This window comes from Lonchura striata, chromosome 35 (assembly GCF_050655825.1).
Source record: "Lonchura striata isolate lonStrDom1 chromosome 35, ASM5065582v1, whole genome shotgun sequence".
Lineage (NCBI taxonomy): Eukaryota > Metazoa > Chordata > Aves > Passeriformes > Estrildidae > Lonchura > Lonchura striata.
The window spans coordinates 10288961-10313905 of NC_140737.1; the positions used below are offsets into that span (position 1 = coordinate 10288961).

At 52.0% G+C, this 24945-nt stretch overlaps 1 protein-coding gene across 1 annotated transcript in view; it reads left to right on the forward strand.

Annotated features, from left to right (window-relative positions):
* Positions 1–24378, forward strand: part of LOC146764373 (uncharacterized) — a 198762-nt gene extending 174384 nt beyond the window's left edge. Inside the window, 1 exon segment of the mRNA XM_085565021.1 lies at positions 23028–24378. Coding sequence (XP_085421147.1) covers positions 23028–23700 — 673 coding nt within the window. The 3' untranslated portion in view covers positions 23701–24378.
* The last annotated feature ends 567 nt before the right edge of the window (positions 24379–24945 follow it).

The window sequence follows — 24945 nt, forward strand, 5'->3', positions numbered from 1 at the left end:
TCAGCTGATTCTGGCCCACATTGGTGCAGGCCTGCATCTCCACAGGGCACCAAGTGTCTGGGCAGCAGCCAGTGGCCGTGGCTGAGGGCACAGAGCCTTACGTGTTCAAAGAGTGGCAGGAGCACCTTAGCCAGCTGCAGGGCGATGGGGCTGGGTATTGGGGCGTCATTATCCAGGAACAAATCACTAACTAGAACAATGGCCATCCTGACCACATCACTGTCATTTTCCTGCAGGAGCTCCCCGAGGCTTTCGGTCAGGCTCCACATTCTTTTGGCCTGTGCGGAGCAAAGGTGTGTGAAAGGCCACCCTGCTGCCACAGGGCCCAGAGGCCAAAGCCCTGTCCCGCAGCCCTCGGGCAGCTGAAGTGGGAGGCAGGAGAGCTGGGAGCGGCTGCCCCAGTGCCTGAAGCCCAGCCAAGTTCCAGCAACTGCGTTCCCCAGCCCCACGCTGCCTGCACGGCTTCAGCTGCTGCCCCTCCTTACCAGCGAGGGATTATCCCTGAGCAAGAGGAGGGCCCTCAGAACCTGGCGGCGCATCTCTGTGCACTCACTCAGCAAGTGCCTCGACAAGAGATCCATGATGCTGTCACCACATGCACCCAAGTCCAGGCAATGCAGGACCTGAAAGGCACAGGGCAGTGACAGGGGACCCGGCCTGCAGGAGCCCAGAACCGCACAGGGCGGGGACCAGGCAGCAGCACAGGGCGTGGGCACCGTCCCAGGCAGCTGCGGCTACGAGAGGGCAGAGAGCTGGGAGGCAGTGCCGGCCTTCAGACTCACCCCCACAAGGAATGCCAGGGCAGGGAAGTTCCAGTATGGCATCTCTTTGCGGAGCAACTGAAGGAGACAGTCTGAGATGCTTTTACACAAATCGATGGATTCATTGTGCATCTCCCTGGAAGGCGGAAAATGGCACTAAGATGTGGCAGCAGCTCTCTGGCCTCAGAGAGAAACAGACAACCTTCCCAGGCATCGCCTGAGAAAGTCTGAGAAGATCAGAGGAAAGAATGAAAAAACATTCTTATCTTAACATGCTGCACCTGGTATTGTGAACATCTGAATATGTTACGGAGATTTGTCTACCTAAGCGTGATTTTTTAATTAACTAATGGTGATAATGTTTAGACTTGAAAACCCATTAAATCAATCTATATCATAACTATCTATAAGAACACTGGGTTTCTTAATAATAATTATTATTGATCGGACCTCTGAAATATATGGAGTCAGTGATAATGATCACCCAGCTGGGGGCCTGCTCCTATGACACTAAGACCCTGAGCTGGGGGGGGAAGCCCCTCCCAGGACAGACTGATGCAGTTCTTGTCTTTACCCCCCACCCTGCAGGGGGACCTGGGCCCTTTGAGATGTGGCTGCTACTGGGCACCCTCCTCTCCCAGCCTTTCCCAGTCTGCTTGGCCGTCCCTCGTGCCTCTGGCCCACAGCCACAGGGACTGAGTGGAATACCCCAGACACAGAGCACAAATGCCGGGAGCAATGGGGAGAAGGGGGTCTCACCTGGCCAGCAGACCCACGGCATAAATGTGGGTGTCAGCACAGAGCAGCGTGTCCCAGCCACGCTTGCGCTCCATTGACAACACCACATCCTCATAGTGCAGTCGGCACAGCAGGGACTTCAGGGTCCTCACTGCAAACCTGAGTGCAGAGCAAAGCCCGGGTCACACTGGGAGCACTGGCTCCTGCCCTGGCCATGTGGCAGGGACAGAAGGACTGGGATAGAGCACCTGCTGGGGCTGGTGGCAAGGCCGTGTTCTTCCTGGCATCCCTTCCAGAAGGTACCAACCGCCTCTGGCATCTCTTTGGTGCTGGAGAACACTTGGAAGAGCAGATGCACAAATAACTGCGGGAAATGCTCATCCACTATATCTGGGACACAGCGCTCCTGGAGGATCTTCCATATTACCACAGTTGCCTGCAAAGGACAAAGCCCCCCAAGACAGCGCTCAGTGCCGAGGTGTTCGTGTGACAGGGCCCGAGCGTGGCAGGGAGAGGCCCAGAGAGACACAGGGGGAGCAGCGGGCCTGGTGGCCCTGCAGCTGTCCCTAGGCCAGCTTTCAGGCCCTGAGGCAGGGAGATGCAGTGGGGGAAGGAGGATGGAGAGCTGCTGGACAGGTGGCCTTGGGGCCAGCAAAGGCCACTGGCAGAAACTCACAGCCAGGACAAAGACACCCGTTTTGTCCCCATCGGAGGTGCACGTGCTGTGCTCTGGCCAGCTCCCCAGCACATCCAGGAGTATCTGCTGTGCCAGCTCTGCAGTCCAGGGCGTGCACATGATGGTCTTCCACATGGCCATGGCAGCTCTGTAGGGTTAGAGCTCTGTCTCAGGGGATCTCAGACACAGCACCGTGGCCTGGGCATCTCTAGGGGCCCGGGTTGACCGACGGCTCTGCCTTTGCTCACTGCCCCTCTCCAGCAGCAGCCAGGCAGCCCAGCCCTGTGGGGACAGGCCCCTGTGGGGCAGCGAGGGAGCATGGCAGCAGGCTCGGGGCTGACGTGCCAGGGCTGGGAAAGGGAGCAGCCAGAGGGCCCTGGGACTCTCTGTGGGTCAGACACCTGGCACAGGCTGTACAGGGCGATGGGTTGGGGTGAGCCCTGAGCCCTCTGGGCAGGTGGGCCCCGTACCTGTCACAGGATGGGGCCACACGCAGAAGTGTCATTACTGCGTCATTTGGCTGCGCTTCTGTGAGATACAGCAGGGCGTTGTCCAGCCTGTGCTCTGCAGAATCATTGGCCATGAGCCACTGGTGGATGTACCTCACCATGGCAGGCACCTGGAGAAGGCACAGGGAGACTTGGAAAGCTGCCAGAGGGAGCAGTGTTCCCAGTGTCCCCAGAGAAGTGCTTCCCTTCCCACCACAATGTGATGGCCTCAAAGGCTCACAGGGCCCAGCACTGTGGCTTGGGAAGCCGTGTGACTCATGGGGGAATTGAAGCCTGGCCACAGCTGCCTACTTGCTCTGCTCTGGAAACACCCCTCTGCACAAGCAAATCCAGCAGGGCGGCACTGGTCTCATGTCCGAGGAGCTCTGAGTAGGCTCTGAGCCCAGGGCCCATGGCGCCGGTCTCTTCCTGCCGAATTCTCTTGATGAATTTGCAAACGAGCTGTAGGAGAAGGGCAAGAAGCCATGGAGTGCTGCAGGCGTGCTGCTGGGCTGAGCAGTGCCAGCAGGCCCAGCCCAGGTGGGGATGGCTGCAGGTACCTGCGCTGTTCTGCGGAAGCGGCCACGGGTGCGTTCCTGCTCTCGTGTGCACTGCACGGCTGCACCTGGCAAAGAGCGAGCGCAGCCCGAGCTGAGGGGCTGCGGGAGAGGCCGGAGAACACAGCCCAGCCCTGCGCTGCCCAGGCAGGGACAGCCCCGTGACGGCCCAGGGCATGGAGCACGGCTGTGGGGTGTCTGCTTGGCCCCTATTCCATCCTGTCCATGGGCATGGCCCCAGGGGATGGGATGGGATGGGATGGGATGGGATGGGATGGGATGGGATGGCATGGCATGGCATGGCATGGCATGGCATGGCATGGCATGGCATGGCATGGCATGGGGCCAAGCTGGCTGCAGGCACCATCCCTGTGGCCCAGCTCTTCCACTCACCCTTCTGCCGTGGCTGGAACTGCTCCACCTCTTCAGGCTGCTGTGCTCGGGCAGCTCCAGGAACTTCTTTCTCCTCCTTCCCCCAGGCCAGCTTGGGCACGCTCGCAGGTCTGAGCTCTACGTCGCTGCCTGGATTCATGGCTGCTTGCAGAAGGTGAAAAGGAAAAGGTCCAAGTCAGCAAGTGCTGCAGTCGTGCCTTGAGGGCACCTGCAAGAGTGAAGTCTTGGCAAGGCTACAGGACAGCAAGTCCTGCACTCTGCTCTTGGGGCTCCAGCCACAAGGACAGGAGACTCCTGTCAAGGATGGTGCAAATGCCACGGTCTGCCCTCGAGGGCAGCTGCAGAAGAGATGCCTCGGGAAGGCCAGGGGTCACCAAGTGCTCTGGTCTGCCCACGAGGTCACCTGCAGGAGTAATACCTCTGGAAAGCTCTGGGTCAGCAGGGAACGAGTGTCTGTGCGAGGGCTCCTCACAGCACTGCTCTCTCGCGTCCTCTCTCGTCGTGTGCACCGAGCACTGTGGAGTGTAACTGTAACTTGTAACTGCCAACACCTCTGCCAGAGCGTGTCACCAAGGGCCCTTGGAATCCCTGCCCCGTTCCATTCCACGGTGACCATGCTGCACCGTGTCACCAAGGGCCCTTGGATCCCCTGTCCCGTTCCATTCCATGGTGACCATGCTGCACCGTGTCACCAAGGGCCCTTGGATCCCCTGTCCCGTTCCATTCCACGGTGACCATGCTGCACCGTGTCACCAAGGGCCCTTGCACGCACTGCCACCTGCCCTGGGGCCACCCCCAGCCCCCCAGAGTGGCCCAGGGTGGAAGGAATGCCTTGCCCCAGGTGTGTCAGACAGCCCAACAGGATCTTTAGGAAGGGCTCAGCCCATCAGCAAACGCTGCCCTGCTCTGCGGGCTCAGAGCAGCAGGAGCCCCCGCAGCTGGCGACGCAGCCGCGCTGGGAAGGGCACGGGGCCTCCACAGAAGCTGGCACGGCCTCCTTGGGACACGTCCCACATGGTGGCCATCCTAAGCACGGCCGTGGGACACAGACCAGGAACGTGTGGGCCAGGGCAGGAATGCTGCTCTGAGCCCTGGGGCCCGGGCAGCGCTGACAGCAGCAGGTGAGGCACAGTCCCCGCCCAAGCAGAGTTCCCCCGAGCCCTGGCAGCACCGGTGCCCGTCTCCTGCCCAGAAACCTGTGCCCCAAAAGGGCTTCTCTGCCAGAGGGCAGCCAAAGCTGGTGTGCACTGGGGGCTGTGCTCCGTCCTACAGGGGCTGTTGGGAGCAGCACCTGGAGCAACTGGGGGCAACACTTGGTGCGTGTCAGATGTTGTTGCTCCTTCCTGGGATGATTTTTTCATGGAAGGGATTAGCAGCAGCACAGAAACACCAACAACTACTGAACTTCACAGGACAAAGAGACTCCACCGAAACACTGCCATGTTTCCTTGTGCTTTTGCGTCTTTCTTGCACTCTGAAAGAAGAAGAATTGGCCCAAGCCCTGCTATTCAAATCTCCAGCTGCTGTGTGTCTTCCTGTGGCAGCTCACTGCAAACACAACTGGCTGCCTACTCAGCTGGGCAATGGACGGCCACAAATAGGGAGGGCCCTGGTGAACATCTCTTTGGTCTCATGGGGCAGCGAGGGCACAGGAGACAAAGACTGCTCCTCCCGAGTTCATGGGGCAACAGAGAGATTTTATTTCCCAAGCCCCCCCTTAGACAGGGCATTTGAAAGACCAGGCCTGGAAGCTCTCATTGGTTTGAGCTCCACGCCCCTTCAGGTTCTGGCCCGTGAGGTGCCTGCAGTTTTGGGAGATATTTGATTGGTCAAGACCCCTGTCAATCATGGGAACACCTCACCCTTCTTTTCTTTATCAAATTCTGTGTATTGTTCTCTGTCACCCATCTGCAAGGGCCCTTTGCAAACATGGGGACAGAGGACAGCGTGCATCTAATTTACACTGCAGCTGCAGCATTCCCCTTCAGGAACTGTTAGGGGAGAACTCAGGCCACAGGCATAATGCTTCTTGGTTACAAATTGAACTTATCTCTAAAAGCAGAAAGTATTTAACCCTGAGCCCATTTAACCCTTAGAGAAAAACCCAATTTTATAAAACAACCTTTCAGCACTTGATCCCTTGGAAAAAAACCGAACTCCCAGAAAAGAGTCTGTAAACAGAAAAACTGTTTGCAAACATGAGAAATAATTTGTAAAGAAATCAAGTCCTTCTATGAACTGTCCATGAGGCAGGTGATCATTTTTAATGCTGTCTGTGGTTTCCAGTGTCCATATTTTAGGCAGCTGCATTGTACTGTTGTAGGATTTATTGTAAAACATGAGAACAGACTCAGAGGGGAGGAGGGTGTGCCCTCAATCCAACCCCTTTCCCCTTTTTTCTTTGTCTAAGAAATAATAATAGGAACAGCACATGTATTTTGAATACTATTAACTTATGCAAACTTTCATCCAGGTTTACTGATAATATTTTTCTTTACCAGCCAGGTTCAGGGCAAAGAACTTGATTGGGAGATGTTTTGATAAGGGCAAGGAACTCGGTTGGGAGATATTTTCTGTATTTATATTTTATCTAGTGCAAACCATATACTTTTTTCCCTTTGTTAGAAGTTAGAAATTTTTTATTGACTTTAATAGCTGACTTTTAACTTTTAAAATGATGACAAGTGGCAGAATTCAGTGAAAAAACTTTACAAATGCACTTTGCTTATGAAAAATCCAATCTCTGTGTGTACCTCAGTGGATATTCCTTGAATCATACCAGTTTATCTTGAAGCAATGCAACAATAATTATTAGAATATTAAGAAAAGGCATGTTAATACACATACTAGGACTTCTTTAAGACAATGATTTACTAAAATATGAATATCAATCTAATATCGATATCCAACTGAGACAGACAAAAACTCTCTAAGAGTTTAAAGTTAGAAAGTGTATGTTTATTGAGACAGCTGGGCAGTACGTGGGATAATTCCCTAATGCACACTGCAAAAATCACAGGTATTACAAAGCTTTTTTATTTACAGAGGTCTTGAATACACAAAATATGAATGCATATTCATATCCCTGTCACTTCCTCTGCTCCGCTTCATATGCTAATTGGCAAAAAGGCTATTAAGCATGTGTGGTTCTGTTCCCGGGGCCATTTTGGGGAGGAGTCTCCAAAATGAGGAAGTAAAATAAGTCTTCCTCGTTCTGACATTTCTGCCTTTCCTATGCATACGTGACAAATGAATCTTTGCCGTTTTCCTGTGCTTAATGGATCCCTAAAGTATGGGAAGTCTGCAACTGTTTTTGTGCCCCTGAAATCTGTTTATCAGCAGGATTGGGGCTGGGATGTGCCCTGGTGCCTGGGACATCACCAGGAGCGGGGCTGGGATGTGCCCTGGTGCCTGGGACATCACCAGGAGCAGGGCTGGCTCTGATGCTCTCCAGTGCCTGGGACATGACAAGGGGCGGTGCTGGCTGGGGTTTGTTTGGTGCCTGTGCAATCCCAAGGGCAGTGTCACAGCGGGGCAGCTCTCAGTGTCCCCAGCAGGTCACAGTGTCCAGGGCAGCCCGTGCCAGCGGTCACTGCGCACACGGGGCAGGCTGGGCTGGACAGGGGACGGGGCAGAAACACTGCCCCGGGACTGGGGTCTCCCCCTGCCTCTGAGGCCCAGCCCCTGCTGGGAGCGCCTTGGGCAGGTCACGGGGCTGCTGCTGGGCCAGGGGGACAGGCCGTGCCCCCTGTCCCCCGCTGCTGGGCCAGGGGGACAGGCCGTGCCCCCTGTCCCCTGCTGCTGGGCCAGGGGGACAGGCCGTGCCCCCTGCCAGCTGCCCAGGCCCCTCTGATGCCTGTCCCATTTCCCTGTGGCTCCTGTCTCCACCATTCCCCACCACCTTCACTCCCTCCGTCAAAGCCCCACTCAACCCCTTCACAGTGACCTCTGGAAAGAAAGAATGAATGAAGGAAAGGAAGTGTTGGCTGTTCACCCTGGCTGGATGTCAGGCACCCACCAAAGCTGCTCTCTCACTCCCCTCCAGAGATGGACAGGAGGGAGAAAACCGAATGAAGGCTTCATGGGTAGAGCTAAGGACTGCGACAGATCACTCAGCAAATGCCATCATGGGCAAAAAATTTTCAAAATTGGAGATATTAATGGAATTTTTGCTATCTGGATCAGGGCAGGATAGTGAGGAGTAAAACAAAGCTTTAAAAACACCTTCTGCCCTTTCCTCCCTCCTTCCCAGCTCTACCTCCCCCCGCAGTGGGTGCAGGGAGACAGGGAATGGGGGCTCTGGTCAGTTCATCCCCTGTTGTTTCTCCTGCTGCTCAGGGGGAGGAGTCATTCCCCTGCTGTGCCAGGGGTCCCTTCTGGAGACACTTCTCCATGAACTTCTCCACGGTGAGTTCATCCCACGGACAGCAGTTCTCCACAAGCTGCTGCAGCGTGGCTCGCTCCTCCATGGGCTCACAAGTCCTGGAAGGGCCCTGCTCCAGCGTGGGCTCCTCTCCAGGGGTTTGCAGGTCCCTGCCAGGTCCCTGCTCCAGCACAGGTTTCTCATGGGGTCGCAGCCTCCGCTCAGGCATCCCCCTGCTCCAGCACGGGCTCCTCCAGGCGCTGCAGGTGCATCTCTGCCCTCCGTGCCCTCCACGGGCTGCAGGGCCCAGCTGCCTCCCCAGGGACTGACCAGGGAATCTCAGGGCAATCAGCTCCAGCAGCTGGAGCAGCTCCTGCCCCTCCTGCCTTGCCCTGCCCTGGGGGTGTGCAGAGCTGTTCCCCTCACAGGTCCTCACCCTGTTCCTCCCTGCTCACAGTCACAACTCCAGGATCACCCATTTCCTTAAATCTCTTATTCCAAAGGCATTACCACCATTTCTAACTGGGCCAGCCTTGTCCAGCAGCCAGTCTGTCCTGAAGCCGGCTGGAATTGACTCTGTGGGACATGGAGGAGCAGCTGCTCTCACAGAAGCTGCTCCTAGAGCCCCTCCCTTACCAAAACCTGGCCATGCAAACCTGGTATAAGTATGGTAGAGTTTTTATTACCACTATTAACTCTTATCATTTCTATTACCTCTATTTTTGCTATTAATGGTACAGTTGTTATTATTATTACTAGTATTTTTAGTCTTTTGGACTCTGTATTAATAGTGGCTAGATTAGAACTGGAAACAAAGGTACTTCATTGCAAGTAGCGGCTAGAGTTTTGTCAGCCTCTTGCCCTGCCCTGTTCTCTGTCATTGCTGTGTGTGAAGCTACTGCTGCCAGGCCTCCCTATTTCCCTGGTTTGAGAAATTCCATGGCATTGCTCACATGTCAGAGAGGGCTTATTCCATTCAAACACATGCTCTTAGCTCTTCGAGTCCCATTGTTGGAAGCTTGTTTTCTAACATTGTTGACTTTCTCAGCTTCTGTTAATATTTGTGATTTTGTAACAAAATGTTCTTGGATGTGATTGTGCAAGATTCTCTAATCAGCTTCCAGTTTGCTCTTGGGTTTCTTACCGGTGTGTCCAAGATGAAGGCAGCATTTTGGGTGGGAGGCTTCAGTGGGAGCTGGGATTGCCTCGGCAGCAGCTGGTTTTGCAATGTGAGCAGCGCTGACAGAGATTCCGTGCGCTGAATATTCCGCCTGGTTGGAGCCGCAGTGCCCGGCTGGAGGGAGCCGCGCCGGGCGCTGCGGGTTGTGCCGGGCCGGGCAGCGGCCGCAGCCCCGGCAGGGCCCGGCCGTGGACACGGAGCCTTTGCTGGGCAGGGCTCGGCCCTGCGGCGCCGGGCGGGCGGTGCCGCTCCCGCCGGGAGCCTGCGGGAGCCGGGACAGCGAGAGAGCCCGGGCCGAGCATCAGCCCCGGGGCACGGCCCGGGAGGGGGCACAGCCCGGGGGTCCCGCAGAGCCTCTCTGCTCCAGAGCCGCGCCTGCCGCAGCGGGGCAGCTGCGGCACCTGCGGGGCACGGAGGAGCCGCAGGCGGCGTTCCGAGCGCTCCTTCGGGGCAGGATTTTGTCCCGCTGCGGGGAATTCCCGCGGGCCGGGCGGGCCGGGGCCGCTGCCGAGCGCCGCCGCCTTTCCCGGGAGCCGCCGGGCAGAGCTCTCTGCTCGGGGCTGGGAAAAACACCTTCACTGCCCTGGGAACATTTAAAACGTTTAATACAGGACAAGAGGAGACAAGGCCATAGAGCAAAGGTTGTTAGGGCCGGGTGCATCTCGGCACTGAGCCAAGAGCACACGCTTATCTCCGGAGATACCCCTTGAATACCTTTTCCCTTACACCAGCCGGTTGCATATTCATAGTCCCTTATGCATAGTAAACTTTTTCCCAAGCTAGTTTACATATTCCAAGAACTGTTTAGCATGGCTCCTCCTCGGTTTCACCTTTTTAGGGCATGTGTATTCCTTGGTTGTGGTTTTGGTCCTTTTTTCTCATCATCTTCAGTTTTGGCCCCGGCCCACACTGCCTTCAGACGGTGAGTGCTGATGGTTGGCAGATCTGTACAGGTGTCCTCATCCTGTGCTCACTGGATGTTATCCCATCCAAGCAGGCATTTTAACACAAGCATGCTTCTATCAGCTATGGCACTAGTATGTCTGAGCTTAATCAATGAACAACAGAAATAAAAACTATATAACAAAGTTATTGTAACACCACACATATAAAATCCAGTGGAATATTTGCAAAAAGCCAATATTATAATATGTATCTATGACAGGGCCAAGGGCCGGGTGCCCGCTCGGTGGCCCCGGGACAGCAGAATTTTGGGGTCCCGGTGCTGGCTGCTGGCAGAGCCCCGGCGCTGGGCCGGGGATGCGTGGGACCCTCCCGCGGTGGGGTTGGGCTGCCCGGGGCAGGCGCTGCATCGTCAGCCCGGAGCCACCGGGGATCGCCCGGTACCGGCGGGGCGGGGCTGGGAGCGGAGAAGGGCGGCACCGGAGCTGGGGGACCCTCTGCAGCCTGCGGGGTCGGACAGACCGATAAGGGGGTCCCCGGGAGCCTGGAACGTTGTGAAAAACGCCAATCACTTGGTTTTTAAAATTTTAAACGTTTAATAATAATAAAATGGTTATAAAAATAGTAACACAATTAGAGTAATCAAATTTAGAGTTAGGACAATTACAAGACAATAAAAAGCAAAAAATTATAGATGTCCAGATGCTCTCAGACACTTAAGCCAGGACAAGCATGCCTTGTGAACAAAGGAATAACCTTAAAAGCAATAGCCTATTGCATATTCATGTCTCTCATACATGATGCATAAATTCCTTGCAAATTAGGAACTTTTCTGGATTTTTTCAACTTCTTTCCCTTAATCCTGGTGCTTCCATAAAGATGGAGACAAGATGGAAGAATGTTTGTCTTTTCTGATAAGGAGGTTGTAACTCTTTATGTGCCCCAAGTCACCGCCATCCCTGTGTGAAGAGTTTATTGATTATCTCATCTCTTGCTTGGGCAAGTAAAAAAATCCTACATCGCAGAGTTTCTATTTTAATATTATGTTGTTACCTAAAACTCTATTTAACACACTACTTAAGAGAATGAATACAGCATAACTTTCTAACATTACACATATAATATCCATTGTAACATTTGTGAAAAGCCAATCATAAAATAAGCATTCTACACAGAAAGTGTTGAAATGGTAAAACCAGTCAAAACCCCTTAGGAACTGGAAGGAAAACCAGAGGCAGTGGCAGCTAACACCTCAGAAACCCGTGGCTTTTGCTCCTCTCTTCGACCTGAGAGCTTCCTGGGCAGGGGCGACTCTTCCAATTGCACCAGCATGGCCATGGCTGGGAAGGGCAGCGAGCAGATGGGTTGAGCTTCTCCTGCCAGCCCCTGAAGTGCCAGCTGTCATTTGTGTGCGCTGAGGATTCCGCTTCAGGCTCAGAGCTGGCGCAGCTGCTCCTGGGCGCTGCTCGCCCGCGGGCGCAGCGGTGCTGCAGCCGCTGTCCCGCACTCAGGGAGGGCTCTGGAGCCTCCCAGGGCACCAAGGAGCGGAGCAGGGAACGTGCCGGGATCTGCTGCAGGACCGTGGGGCTGTGGGGGATCCTTCGGTCTCTTGGATGGGGCAGGGAGGGGGCAAATGGAATCAAGGTGAGACAGGGATCAGGCAGCCCCACGCCAGGCAGCGTTTTCTCCTCTGAGAGCTCCTCTGAGCTGAGCGAGCTGGTGAATCCTGCGGAGCAAATGAGACCCGGGAGCGAGGGAAGGGCTGGCTGGGAAGGAGTCAGATAAACCCAGTGGGTATTTCCCTTTCCAAGGGGCTCCTGGGGAGACAGAGGAGACAAGAAGGGTTCCCCATCTCATGACATTCCCTTTTTTCCTTCAGTAGCCCTATTGCAGTCACTGCATACAAGAGTTTAGTTGATCCCTTTGATGCCAGGGAGCACCCAGAACTTGAACCTCGCTGGATCCAGCCCTGTCTGCCTATCACCGAGCAGAGGGAAAAGATAAAGAACCTGGGTGGGGGTTGAGCCAAAATGGCATTTTGCCACTTCTGATCTGCTCCCAGCTTTTGCAGCAGGGCAACAACCCCATTGCTGCAAACCACTCCCTTTTGCAAGGCACACGTGGATCTCGCTGGCAGCTCAGGGCTCCTGAAGGGGCTGCTGCAGTTGGCAACTGGAGCTGTTGTTGAACTTTTCACATTGCTTACCCCCCCATCCAAATGCCATCAACTGTCTGAGGAAGGACACAAAAATATTACCCTGGAGGGGCCAAAAACTTGGAAAAGGATGAAAGAAATGTTCTGATGATGACAATGACAAAAGAACACAATTTATTTTTGACAGCAAATGAGTACCCACAGCCCTCCAGCCCTCCCAGACTGGCAGCCGAGTGGGGCCGTTTCCATGGCATGAGGAGCTGGCAGCCTGCAGAGAGAAACCAGAGAGCCACGGTCAGTCACAGAAGGCTCCTGTGCCCCTGTCCCACCACGGCCTGTGCCTGGGCCAGGCTCCTGTGTGCTCAGAGCCCAAACCTCCTGACCCATTCTCTGTTTTTAGAGAAGAGCAGAGTGGTAAGCCACATTCCATCTCCTCTGCTGAAGCACAGCCCAGCAGCCTCCTCAGCAGCTGCAAGGGCGGGATGCCCGTGTGCCTGGTTTCCTGGCTCCCCGGCAGACCAGGGGTTAAACGTTGGGTGTCTCCTGGATTGTCCCCGGAAAGGGCCCATCTCTGCACAGAGACACCTTTTTTCATTTGTAAATTAGGTCTTTCTTTCTCTGCCAACTGTGGTTTCTCCAGCCCCGGCTGCAGCCACTGGTCATATAAAACTTTAAGAATCTTTTTCTACAAGCACAACTGACTTGATGTATATTTTACATAAGCACAAATTATTCCATAACATATATTACAATGGGGCTGCGGAGATCCCCCTGCAGGTCCATGGGGATGCAGAGATCCCCCTGCAGGTCCATGGGGATGCAGAGATCCCCTGCAGGTCCATGGGGAGGCAGAGATCCCCTGCAGGTCCATGGGGATGCAGAGATCCCCTGCAGCCCCTGGAGGAGCCGGGCTGGAGCTCGGCGATGCCTGAGAGGAGGCTGTGAGGCCGCGGGCAGAGGGGCCCCGCTGGAGCAGCCTGTCCTGGCAGGACTGAGCCCGTGGCACAGTGACCCACGCTGCAGCACTCGGAGGGGGCTGTGCCCAGGGGATGGACTCCGCTCCGAGAAGTTCCTGGAGAAGTCTCGGCCGGGAGAGAGCGCAGGGTGCAGCAGGGAACGACTCCTGTCCCTGAGCAGAGGGAGAAGCCCCGGGGGATGAGCTGAGCATGGCCCCATTCCCTGTCTCCTGCCCTGCCGGGGGAGGAGGTGCAGCTGGGAGCAGGGAGGCGCGGGGAAAGCTGCATTTAAGGGTCTGCACTGACTTCTCCTTCTCCTGCTCCGAGTCTTTGGAGTTTTCTGCCAGAAATCTCTCCCCTGCCCCACTCACCCACAGGGCTTGGGGCAGGTTTCCCTTTTTGGGGGAAATCAAAGCGAAGCACTGATGCGCTAACGAGGGGCAGGAGAAGTGAGGCTCCTGGGCTTCCCGCAGAGGCGGAGGCACGGGAGGCGCAGGGCCGGGAAAGCCGTGGCGGGAGGCGCGGAGAAGTTTGTTTGTGTGGGCAGCTCAATCCCGGCTCGGGCCCGGGCCCGTGCCGGGGCTGTTCCTCATCTCCGGCTTTCCCCTCACGCAGCCCGGGGGCGCCGAGAGCGCGGGGCGAGGCGGGGCCGTGCGCAGAGCCCGCCCCGAGCTCGCTGCCATTGGCCGCCGGTGCCGTCAGTCGCGGTTGCGGCGCGCTGATTGGTGGGAGCGGGGCGCGGCGCGGCCCCGGCGGCGGGCTGAGGGCGGCCGTGGCCGCGCAGCGCCGCCATTGGCCGAGCGGCTGTGCGGGCCCGGCAGCGGCGGCAGCGGCCGGAGCGCGGTGAGGCGGCGGCGGCGGAGCTCGGAGGCGGCCCCGGCGCAGGTGGGAGCCGCGCTGGGCTCTGCGGGGGCTCGGGGCCGGCTGCGGGCGGAGGGGGCGGCAGGGGGCTCCGGCGGCTCGCCGGTGCCGTGTCCGGCCCGTGCCGGCCCCGGGCTGAGGGCGCTGCGGGAGCGGCTGCCCGCGGTCTCCTTCCCGCCGGGGCCGGGCAGGAGCCGCTGCCGGAGCAGCGCTGGCTCGGCCCGGCTGCTGTGGGTAGGACAGAGGGGCTGCCCCGCGGCCGGGAGCGGGCGGGGAAATTCCCGTCGCCGGAGGTTCGTGTGCCCGGCGGAGAGCGAGGAGTCCTGTCAAAGTGACTTTATTGCCGAGCAGGGGCAGAGGCCGTGGGGCATTTGCCGTGCGCTCTCTGCCGTGGCTGTAGTCCGCAGCCTCCTTTTTATCCTCATTTTCCCGGCCGATCTCCCTCTGCCTTTGCCCACCGGCTGAGTTCCTTGGAAGGTTCCGACTTCCCGATGCGCCTGGAGCCTGTCCTCGTTAATGTGCACCCTCCTTTTGTATAACAGCCGATATTCATGGCTCTGTTAAGTCTTTGTTCTTCTCCTCGAAGTTCAGGAATGGAGTTGGACTTTGAGGAGCTGTCTGGGTCAATTAGTAACATTTATTGGAACTGATGGTTTCTCCCCTTATCTACAAGTGCCCGGCCCTATCTCCAGGCAGATTCACTCCTTGACTCTGTTTTGTTCTTCCCGGGTCCTCTTTGGTTTTGGGATTATTCTCGGTGCCCTCATTCCCTGTCCTTTTGTAGCCGTTTGTGGATCAGGAGGCCTGGCTGCCACCTGCATGCCCTGGCTCAGCTGCTGGATGAGCTGCACTGCCAAGGTGTGGAGCATGGTAAAAAGATGAGAGTTGCTGCAGCACAGAAGAGGAGAAGCAGCATTCCTTTATCCCCTGGTGTGCTGGGGAGCCGGGGAACCGTGTCCCATTCCCATCCTTTCCATGTTTGGACCGATACATAAAGTGCTCTCCTATTTCCTTTGTTATCTTTTTTAGCAGTTTTCTCTTGTCATGTCTTTGCCGACTGCAGATTGAGCCACTTTGTTTCCCCCAGACTCCTGTTTTTTCTGCTCACAGATAATCTGATCCCATCCCCTGGTGAAATGTTGTGTTCCTCATTTCAGTGGCCTGGTCGGCAGGAAGGTCAGGAGCTGGAGCTGTCTGGTTGGTTCTTATTCCGAGGACAGCTTGTAATCTAATGATGCCATTGAAATAATAAATGGGTTCTCTGTGTCCTGATATTAATTGATTCGGGTCCCAGGGGCTGGTCCATGGTGTTGTAGGATTTGTTCTGATGGTCCTTTAATTCTTTTGCCCATTTTTGTGTGTTCCCTCCATCCGGGGCTGCGTCAATTGATTGCTTTTTTCTAATTACATTATCAAATAGTTGAATTCCAACTGATTTCCTTGAACTTGTTATAGCAACAACCCCAGTGCTCTGATACACCCTGTACAGCACAGACAGTGACTGCAGGTGTTGGAGTGGGCAGAGGGATGATCCCCCCCTTATTTTAGTGAAGTTTTCCCAACATTCTCCATTTGCTGTTTCCCTTTGCAGCTTCAGCCGTTTCTGTTGCAGAGTCAGAGATCCTCAGCATGGGCTCTGCCTTCAGCTGTGCAGATTCCATCTGTGCAAGCAGGCAGAGCTTGGGGTGAGGGGCAGAGGGAATCAGCCAATTCCTGCCTCAGGCAAGAAGAGCCAGGTACATTGTCCCCACTTTGCCCCAGCAGTGTTAATTTGAATTTCTAAAGCTCCTTCTGGGTGCCTGGAATTCAGCTTCTCTTCCAGAGGAGCTTCAGCAGCCTCACATGTGCCCCCCCCACAACCTGCTGCTTTTTTGTTTTCCTTCAAATCATCTATTTATTGTTTATGAGTTAAAGGGTCACCTTTAAATCTCATCTAGTTTTGAAAATTTTGAAAAACTCTAATCACTTGGTTTTTAAAATTTTAAAAGTTTAATAATAATAAAATGGTTATAAAAATAATAATACAATTAGAGTTAGGACAATTACAAGACAAAAAGAGCAAAGAATTACGGATGTCCAGATGCTCTTGGACCCTAAGTCAAGAAAAGCTTGACTTGTGAACAAAGGAATCACCCTTAAACCAAGACACTTGTTGCATATTCATACATCCTTCATGGTTATGCATACATTCTGTTCTAAACAAGAAATTCTGTTGTATGTCAACTGTTCCCTTTAATCCCCTGGTGTCTTCAAGTCTGAGCAAGGCCTGAAGAAATTATCTTCTCCTGATCAGAAGCCATAAATTCCTCTCCTTTGGAAGATTTAGGTGTTCTTCGAAGGGAGCATCTCATTCCTAAAAAGAAAAGTCCCCCCACATACATAATCTCTATTTTAACATAATGTTGTAACCTAAAACTACACTTAACACAATATGTAAGGGAATTAATACAGCATAACTTTCTAACATGACACATATAATATTCATTGTAACGTTTGCGAAAAGCCAATCATAAATATGCATTTTTCACAATCCCACCTCTTACTGCTCAAGCCAAATGATTTATAAAGAATATTTCCTGTCCTCTTGCATTCTTTGGACTCTGTTGGTAATCAAATAAAACATGGGATTAAACAAAGAAGAAATATCAAAACACTTGTAACACATAAAAGGAAGAATCCTAATTTCTTCCACCATCCCATTCTCAATACATTACCCCACTTGCTAGTTTTTAACGTTATTTTCCCATTTTTGGACTGATACCTGGGTCATAATTTTTTTCTGATATCCTTTGTTTTTTCCAGGATGACATCCTCATTGCCATCTATTTTCAACAATCTGTACACCCCATTCTTTAGCCAATAAATAGTGTAAAGCCAACCTATTTTAATGCACTGCAGGTGATGTTTGGCTTTGCAGACTCCATATTAATTCCAATGCCTGAGCAGCTTTGTTTATTATCTTCTCTATAACTGCTTGGAGTCATTTAATATGACTCAGGATATAATTTGGGGTTAACACAGAGCTAGACTGCTGTGCTTGTTTCACCTTTTTTTTTACTAACTGTCTCTTTACCGAATCTTGGACTATATTTCTAAGATCAAATGTAAAACAAATCCATCTCTCTCCTTTTGGGCATTCCATGCCCCAAGTATTACTACTTTTTCCTAAGTTCTTTGTAATGTGATAATTTTCCCCCTTTTTCCTGCAGGTACTTAATTTGGATGGGTTATAACAGTGCCTGTTGACATGGGTGTGTGTGACAAAAAGGAACTTTGGTTTCTTTCCATGTGATACTTTCTGTAGCATTTGTGACACGATCTTGCTGCTATCTCAGAAGGGAAAAGACAACAAATGAGAGACAGAAACAGGAATGACAGAGGTCTGGCGTGGCTTATACCCCCACCTCCCCTGCCTGTGGGGCTGCTGCCCACAGCAGGTACGTGTGATCTTCTCCCTGGTGAGTACAGTGCTCAATCCAGGCTTGCCCTCTGTTTCCCTTGTCACTCCTTTTTTATTCATTTCCAGGCAAATTGTTTTTGACACCTTTTAACTGTGGTTTTCCACCATTCCTCAGGTATCTCTCAGTCCACAGGCATTGATAATTCCCATCTACAAAAGCAATTTATTACTTCAGTTTTTGAGGTCTTTCTGTATAGGGGATTGATTCAGTACTCAATACTTCTTGCCACGAGAACATAGATTTTGTGAGCTACAATGCCAATTATTCTCATAATTTAAACATTCACTTATAACCCAGCTGCCATGTCCAATATGGGGATGAATCAAATAAAGTATACAGCATAGTATTAATGGCAATTTCCCTTCTTGCCTGTACAAGTCACAGGCTAAGGCCAGAGTATAAGAACTCTTTGACTCAAACACTCCCGATCCTCCTGTTTGAAGTGGCAGTGTTCCTCTGCCAAGGAGGTGTCGGAGGCGTCTCAGGGCTTATTCAGGCAGGGCTTAGAACCAGTGATGCAAGCTTTGCCTTATTTCTCAGTTAGGTGTTATTCTTTGTACCTGCCTTGGGTCATTTGGGTCTTCCCAAACCATTACCACCCAGTCCTGGTTGAAAGTCAATTTGGTATCACCCAGTTTAGATGTGATAGTCCATTCCTCACGTTTCTTCACAAATTCTTTTATTTTGCTGGCATGAATTCACCCTCTTTTCCATGGTTGGGATTGCTGCTTTAGTAGTACCTGGAAAGGACTTCTTAATAACACAGTGTTAAAAGAAAAACAATACTGCATTAACTTTCACCATTAGTTTTCTTCAAAACTTTCTGGGTTTAACTAAAAACTTTTTCTGTAGCTGCTTCTTCTTGTATCCAGCTGTGCTAATTGCTGCAGAGGCCAATTCTTCTTCTTGTGAGCTATAATTAGTTAAATAAAAAAAGACTAGCCCAAATTTAACACAAGATGTATCACATCTCTTGTTTTTTTGCTTTTTAGGCAACATCCAACTGTTTTAATCTTACAGACCCATTCTTCAGAACAAAAGCCTCCTTTCCTTAACATCAAAAATCAGAAGAAAAAAAAGAAGTCTTGTTTAAAAAAATAAAGCACATTGTGAGAGTCAGCTATCTCTGCTTTGATCTTCTCTCTATTGGTGGTCCAGCTCTCCCTCTTTTTCAGGGCTTTGCCTTTGACTGTACTTCCTCACTCCCCTCCCCTTGTTGTCACTCTGTCTAGCAGGAATGGGGGAGAACTTACAAATAGCGACGGTATGGGGACTTTGGGGCATATTTCGCTCTCCCTCTTTCTCTTTCTCTCTCTTTCCCTTTCTCTCTCTTTCTCTTTTTCTCTCTTTTTCTCTCTTTTTCTCTCTTTTTCTCTCTTTTTCTCTCTTTTTCTCTTTTTCTCTTTTTCTCTCTTTTTCTCTCTTTTTCTCTTTTTCTCTCTTCTTCTCTCTTCTTCTCTCTTTTTCTCTCTTTTTCTCTCTTCTCTCTTTTTTTTTCTCTTTTTCTCTCTTCTCTCTTCTTCTCTCTTCTTCTCTCTTCTTCTCTCTTTCTTCTTCTCTCTTCTTCTCTCTTCTCCCTTTCTCTCTCTTTCGCTCTCTTTTTCTCTTTTCACATTTCAACATCCACATTCCAATATCAGTCCACTTTCTAACATTAGTCCTACATCCTGGAGAGGTGAGTCTGCCAATCACCTCTCCCTCCTTTTTCAACTTCCTTACAAATTTAATTACTTTTGTTATGTGTGTTCTGCAGGCCTTTAATTCACGGCACCCTCCACCAAGGGCTACCAGCTACCCAGAGCTGACAGTGCTAAAACTAAAGACTTATTTTGCTGTCACAATTTTCCATTCACAAGCTTGAAAGGGTTGTAGGAACAAGGTAAAGAAAAACTTACTTCTGAAGTGATCTTGCCTGCAATAAAAAATTTAAGGCAATGCTTGTTAGTGCAATATAATTTGCAAAGAAGCCAAGGTTTGATTTGGGAAGGGCATCTGAGGACACAGAGCATGAGTTTTACAAATCTATGATTTGAAGAGGGAATAGACAAAATGTGGATACAGTGGGGGAGACAGCAAGTAAGGAATTTATCTCTGCAATACTCTCTTTTTGACTGCCAGGAGACACTCTCTGAAGAGGTTCTTACAGTACAAACAATAACTGGATGGAAAGAGGCACTCTTGAATTTAAGCTTTGGTGTCAAAGTAGGAAACTGCCCCTGAGCACTGCAGTGCTGGAGCACCCTGCCTGCAAACTCACCAGAGGCAAGCCACTGCTGCCACGCTGCAGGGCTGCCTGCAGCACAGAGGGAACCATGGCCAAGCCCTCCCTGCAGGCCTGGGTAATCCACACAAGGAATCACAATTGCTTCATAGCTCTCTAACTCATTCAAGAAATAGGAAACTGTAGTAAACAGAGATCTCCCTCACCATCTTTTTCATATGTGTGTGTCACACACCCACTGTGATGCTGGAAGTAACAAATTGTTTACATTAGAAGATACTGAAACTTTTTCTTCATCTAGCTTTGTAGTTTCCCTTTTCTATATGTAGCCACCTCCCATTGTGGGAAAAAAATGAGCCCTATTTTTTTACAAGTGTTTTGTATGCACAATTTTATTTGCTCTTCTAGATACACTGCAAGTAGTTAGCACTTCCAGAAAAAACAGCAAACAAACAAAACAAAAAAACGAAGAAAGCAAAACACATTTGGGTACATGAAAAAGGATTGGTTGGAAGGAAAATTGTTTCTCGTTGACCTACCAAGCAGCTGGTGTTACCTTTAGTTTAACTTTACACACTGAGAACACTTGATTGAACAGCCTGCATTGACTCAAATTAATAGCAGGTTTTGCTATGTCACAGCTGTAAACTAGTTTTTCAATCCTAGAGTACAGTAAGTTATGTATTTCAAGATAAAAATCACAAAGCAAATTGGAAGAAATTTAGTACTGCATGAGGTGTGCACACAATTACAATTAATTTACCTCTAGAAGTCAGTTTATGACTTTCCTCTACTAGGATTGCAGTAGCTGCTGTAGCTTGAATACACACTGGCCAGCCTTGATTTACTGGATCCCACATCTTTGATAAATAAGCCACAGGTCTCTTTACTCCTCCCCACTCTTGAAACAAAACCCTATTTTGAGCTGCCCCCTTTTCTTCATTTACATACAGATGAAAGGGTTTTGCTAGTGAAGGTGAGCTTAAAGTTGATATTGGGGCTAGTTTTAACTTCTTGTGTCTTAGTTTTTCATTATCCTTTTTGATCCATTTTATATCATCTCCCTCTGTCAATTTTTTTTTATTCAAAAATTTTACTGCCTGTGTATTTCCTTCAATTCACAATCTATAATATCCCAATAATCTGAGTATCTTTCTGATTTCCCCCTTTGAAGAGGGAGGGGGAAGGGATAGAATCCCTGTGTTTCAGTCAGGGTTGAGCTTCCAACTACCCTTACTAAGCAAGTGTCCAAGATATTTTACCTCTGATTCTACAAATTGCAGCTTCCCTTTTGATACCCTTAATCTTTTTTCCCCAAGAAAATTCAAAAGCTTTATAGTAGCCTCTCCAGCTTCAGCTTCCCCAGAAAGTAAAAGATTATCCACTTATTGGATAATTTGTATTTCAGGGGGAGTGGGGAAAGTTTGTAGTATTGTTTCTAAAGCTTGTCCGAATAAGTCTGGGGATTCTGTAAGCCCCTGTGGTAGTTTTGTCCATCTTAATTGCTGTTTTCTCCAGTTAGTGGGTCCTTCCATTCAAAAGCAAAGATAACTTGCTCTCCTGGGCTAATGGGCAAGCCCAAAAGGCATCTTTAAGGTCCACTACACTAAACCACTGATGCTGGGGAGGAACTTTACTGAAAAGAGTATAAGGATTTGGTACCACTGGATAGCGGGTCTGAGTTCCTTTGTTAACCTCCCTTACGTCTTGTACCAGTCTATAGCTCCCGTCAGGCTTCTTTACTGGGAGTATTGGGGTATTATGGGGAGACATACAAGGTTCTAATGTCCCATCCTTTGTTAGTCCTTCTATTACTGGATTTAAACATTCCCGTCCTTCTAAAGATACAGGATACTGCCGTACATGTATGGGACAATTTTTTTTTCCACAGTTGTAATCTTTATGGGGTCAATATTTAATCTTCCCCTATTTCCCTCCCCAGCCCAAACTTCCTTGTTAATTCTTCTTCCATCCTCCTGGCCTAGTTTTAAAAGTCTAGCTGTCATCTTCCCATCTTCTGGAACAACCCCTATTCCTAATTTCACCTGTAAATCTTGTCCCAATAAATTGCTACCTGCCCCTGGGACCAAGAAAACATCCCTCATCCAAAATTTAGTTTCTCCCTCTATTACCACATTTTTAATAACGGGTACTGTGAAACTCTCTCCTTTTGCTCCTGTTACTATTACGGTATCTTTGCTTACACTATAACCTTTTGGAATATTTAACATAAAGGTTCTTTTTGCCCCTGTGTCTACCACAAATTCCAATTCTTCTTCTTGGGGACCCACTCTTAAAATTATCTCAGCATTCCCCACCTGGACCCACCTGCGCCCCCCCTCGGCCCCATGGCCCCGCGAGGGGAATTTGGGGAGGTGGGAGTGGGGCAGCGCCAAGGCCGGGCCCCCCCGCGCTGTCCTGGCGGGAGCGGCTGCAGTGGGGACCGAGTGCGGGCGGGAGCGGCCGAGAGCCCAGCGCTGCCCCAGCCCGACCTGCCCCAGCTCCATCCCTGCCCCTGCGCTGGGATGCTGTGGGGCTGGGGGGAAGAGGGAGCCGGCAGTGGGTGCTGGGCCTGGGGGCAGGAGGAGAAGGGAAGGAGAAGCAGGCTTGAGGAACAGAATGGTCAAACGATGCAGGTGGCAGGAGAGGGTGGGATTGTGCAGGAGAAGGAGGAATAGCAGGAGAAAGAGGAGTGTGAGGAAGAGTAGAGACACAAGAGGAGGAGGAGAAGGAGCAGAAAGAGGAAGCAGCAGAAGGTTCCACCCCTCCCTGTGTCTGCAGCCTCCCCCCAGCCCCAGGAGCGCTGCTCCCCCCACATGCAGCAGGTGACTGTGGAGGGGGATCCAAGATTTTCAGGGGGTGAATCTTGGTGTTTCTGAGCTTTATTGGGCTAAATGTTGGTGCTTTGGTTTTATGTGGCAGCTGAATCTTTATCTTTTGAAGGAGGTTTTTGCTGAGTGGTGATGTTCGGGGAGTTTTTGATTTGTGTCTTGAAGTTTGTGGGATTTTTGGTCTGAATCTTGGTGTTTTGGAGGTTCTTACAGACACAGGATTCCCAATGACTTCCTGAGATGAACTTGGGCAAGGAGGAACCTCCAGTCCAAGAAGCTCTTCTATTGTTTTTCCCTCAAACCAGGATTTGTCATTGCCAGGGCTTGGCTGGATGGAGGAGGAGGGAAAGTCACGGAGATGCTGCAGGAAGAGGAGCTGCAAACCCAGCCCAGGGAGCTGCGGGGAGGAAAGAGCCCCCTGAGCCAGGAAGGCGGGCGGAGATCCAGGCGGAGCTCAGAGCTGGTGGAGAAGCCTCATGGCAGGGAGAAGCCCCACAAGTGCTTGGAATGTGGGAAGGGTTTCAGCCGGAGCTCCCACCTGATTGAGCACCAGAGGATCCACACTGGTGAGAGGCCCTACGAGTGTGGGGAGTGTGGGAAGAGGTTTCGGACCAGGTCCCATCTCCTCCTCCATGAGCGGAGTCACACAGAGGAGAGGCCCTTCCGCTGCCCTGACTGCGGGAAGGGCTTCCAGCACAACTGTAATCTCACTGTTCACGAGCGCATCCACACTGGGGAGAGGCCCTACAAGTGTGGGAAATGTGGGAAGGGCTTCAAAGACATGTCTGGCCTGATCCAGCACCAGGTGATCCACACTGGGGAACGGCCCTATGAGTGCTTGGAATGTGGGAAGAGCTTTGGGAGGAGCTCAGGCCTGAGAAAACACGGGCTCATCCACACTGGGGAGAGGCCCTACGAGTGTCCCCAGTGTGGGAAGAGGTTTCAGACCAGCTCCCATCTCCTCCTCCATGAGCAGATTCACACAGAGGAGAGGCCCTTCCGCTGCCCTGACTGCGGGAAGGGCTTCAAGCACAACTTCAGCCTCACCGTGCACCGGCGCATCCACACCGGGGAGAGGCCCTACGAGTGTGGGAAGTGTGGGAAGAGCTTCTCCAGGAGCTCAAAGTTGATCAGACACCAACGGAGGCACCACTAAAGGAAGCCCTGTGAGTGCCCCGAGTGAGGGAAGAGCTTGGAGTGAGGGAAGAGAGCGAGGGAAGAGCTTGGTGTGCTCCTGCAGCTCCATTCCCCATGGGAGGATCTGGGCTGGATGATCCCCAGTGACCCCCGTGGGGCAGAGCCCTGGTGTCCCTGTATGGAGAATAAAACAGAGAGTAAAGCAATGGAGCTGATAAAGGGGCCTGATATCTGAGGCCTGACTGAGCAGAAACTGTGGGAGACACAGACACAGTTTCAGTCTCCCTGGGCAAGAAGTGACCAGAAAAAATGGTGTGAGTCTTTGTGATAACAGAAATGTTCCCACGTTACTGGATGTCACGAAGAATATGTAACCAATGGGAAATTGTTACCAAAAAACAGAGCTCTCTATAAGCACCATAAAGTAAATCCCTGTATAAACACCTGGTACACTCAATAAAATTGGCTGTGCTCTAAACTCGTATGTCCCCGTCTCTCCATGGTGGATTACCCTGTTGTGGGTGATCCCCGTTGGGTGGGGGAAGGTGCTGGAGGGATTTCTTTCCCTTCTCCTGGTGCTGCCGTGGTTTGGTTGGTAATAAATTCCCTCCCTGTGCCCAGGCCGGGTCTGTTGTCCCCGTGCCGGTGCTCGGGGCGGGATCTCTCCCGTTCCTTCTCTGCACTGCCGGGCCTCTCCTCAGCCAATGAGAGAACGCGGTGGAGAAGAGTCAGCCAATCAGCGAGAGCGGGGCTGATGACTCACCAGTTGCCGGGCAGACCCGCAGCAGGCAGTGTTCCCCACCTGGACCCGCCCTCCCTGCCCAGGGCCGGCCCCGCCGTGGGGTCCCCCCAAGTCCCTCCCCAGTGCCCCCAGGAACTGGGCTGGGTTTAACTGGGAAGCTTTACTGGGAACACTGGGAGCAGGGGGCAGGGGCAGAGTGACAGCAGGGCTGGGGGACACTCAATCCCCCCAAAATCAGCGTGGGGATGGAGCGGGGGTCCCGGCTGGGCCCAAGGCCACGGGGAGCGGCTGCGGCCGCCGGCGGCTCAGGAGCTCTGTGGGCAGAGAAAAGGGGGTGACACCGGACTGGGGGCCCCGGGGAGCACACACACTCCACAGGAGGGGAGACACGACTCACGGGACCCCCCCAGACATTCTTGCACAGGTAGAACCCGATCCCCAGTGCCAGGAAGACAAAACCCAACTTGGGAGTCTCAGTTCCTGTCAGCATCTTCCTGCGGCAGCATCCGGCAGCATCTCTGG